The sequence below is a fragment of the Sinocyclocheilus rhinocerous genome, unplaced genomic scaffold, assembly GCF_001515625.1.
Source record: "Sinocyclocheilus rhinocerous isolate Xijiao unplaced genomic scaffold, SAMN03320098_v1.1 C36669028, whole genome shotgun sequence".
Lineage (NCBI taxonomy): Eukaryota > Metazoa > Chordata > Actinopteri > Cypriniformes > Cyprinidae > Sinocyclocheilus > Sinocyclocheilus rhinocerous.
In genome coordinates this window covers 1-1,487 of record NW_015784654.1, presented here as the reverse complement: position 1 = coordinate 1,487, position 1,487 = coordinate 1, and the positions used below count along the sequence as shown (strand labels likewise).

Sequence of the window (1,487 nt, the reverse complement as noted above, 5' to 3'; positions counted from 1 at the left end):
CCTAAGTTGCTTCAGTCCAGTAAGTGTTCATCTTGAAATATTACTCATTTTATTTTTAGAATTATACTAAAAGGCCCTAAAAAAAGTATCAAATTTCAATCAGACGACAGAAGGCATGTAGAAGACTGTGTACAACAGGTTTTTAAGCAAAGTTTAGACATTTGCATGCCAGATATGATACAGTAAGCTTCATACGGCTAAAATGCTTTCTCCCATCCCAACTTAAGGCTGTATCGAGGGAACCTTTTGAAAACATTTATAACGCTATCCAATTTTTTTTTTACACCACACAGACTCCTGCAGAGAGAAGAACTCGTGATCTTGGTGGTAACAGTGTCACAAGTCCTCAGAAAAGAACCAGAAACAACTCCGAGGTGACCGCAGAGGCCAGTCCACGAAAGTCGAGTCGCCTGGCGAGTGCAGCTCCAGTTGAGGCTAGTCCACGAAAATCCACACGAGTGACGAGCACTCCACAGAAAACTGACCCTATAATGTCCAGCCCCAGAAAGCACGCCAGAATGACCAATGTAGGCACCCCAGAGGGTAGTCCAAGGAATTCAAGCCGCCTGGAAAATATTTCTCAGAAAGGTGCTAGCAAAACTGAAAGCCCCAGAAAGGCAGCAAAGCCAGTCATCTCTACACCCACATCAAGACCGGCTAAAGGTGAGAGCCCGAGGAAAACTGCTAAAGATCAGACCACGGCTCAACAGAGCAAACCAAAAACTGCCAAAACAGAAAGCAACACACCTCGGAAAACTGCCAGTTCCAAACTCAAAGTTCCTCAGGTGAGTCAAAGGCATTTTTTTCTGTATATATTGACAATGCATACAGTGACTTGAATATACATCTATGACAAGAAACTAAAAACGTACTGAATTCATATTCAGATATTTTTTGGAAGCATGAAATTCAAAAAGTCAATATAAGGAAGTCATAATAGAGAAAAAAGGCTCAGAAGGATACAATTCTTGAAAACCTTATTATGTAGTTTAATCATAATCTTTTATTGTCATTTCAGTAAAAAAAGTTTTGGACACTCCTATTTTTTGGCCTGAAACTTTTTGACCTTTAATGAAGATTCTGACTAAAGTTTGTGTCTAAAAAATTTCCTTATTGTGCCAGACTATTGTATTTGCATGTGAATGGTCACCGAATCACTCTTTTAAGTTGTGGATTCCTGTTGTTGCTTTTATACTTGTATTCAGTTTACTGTTGATTGCCCGTTGCACAGTCATTAGCGCATCGTTAATGGGCGTCTCTCTCTCCCTTGCGGTTACAGGAGCCGGTGAGTCTGCAGCCGTTGCATGTCTTGCAGTGTCACAGTCGACAGGACAGTCCTGAGGACTTCAGCACTCAGCTTTGGGCCTGTGCCTTTGAGCCCCCACAGGAATGCAGTGGTGGTGGTGAGCACTATCAAGTGATTCAATTCAATTAAATCAAGATGCATGCTTGAATGTGTTTTTGATCTTATACGACTGGCACTGTTT

At 41.4% G+C, this 1,487-nt stretch overlaps 1 protein-coding gene across 1 annotated transcript; it reads left to right on the top strand.

The window, feature by feature from the left end:
• Window positions 1–293: 293 nt before the first annotated feature.
• On the top strand, window positions 294–1,417 carry LOC107736386 (leucine-rich repeat and WD repeat-containing protein 1-like; the record flags this gene model as incomplete). The annotated part of the gene is made up of 2 exons (XM_016547815.1): window positions 294–785; window positions 1,280–1,417. Coding segments are annotated over 2 exons (630 nt in total), but the record flags the coding sequence as incomplete, so codon positions are not given.
• Between the last annotated feature and the right edge of the window lie 70 nt (window positions 1,418–1,487).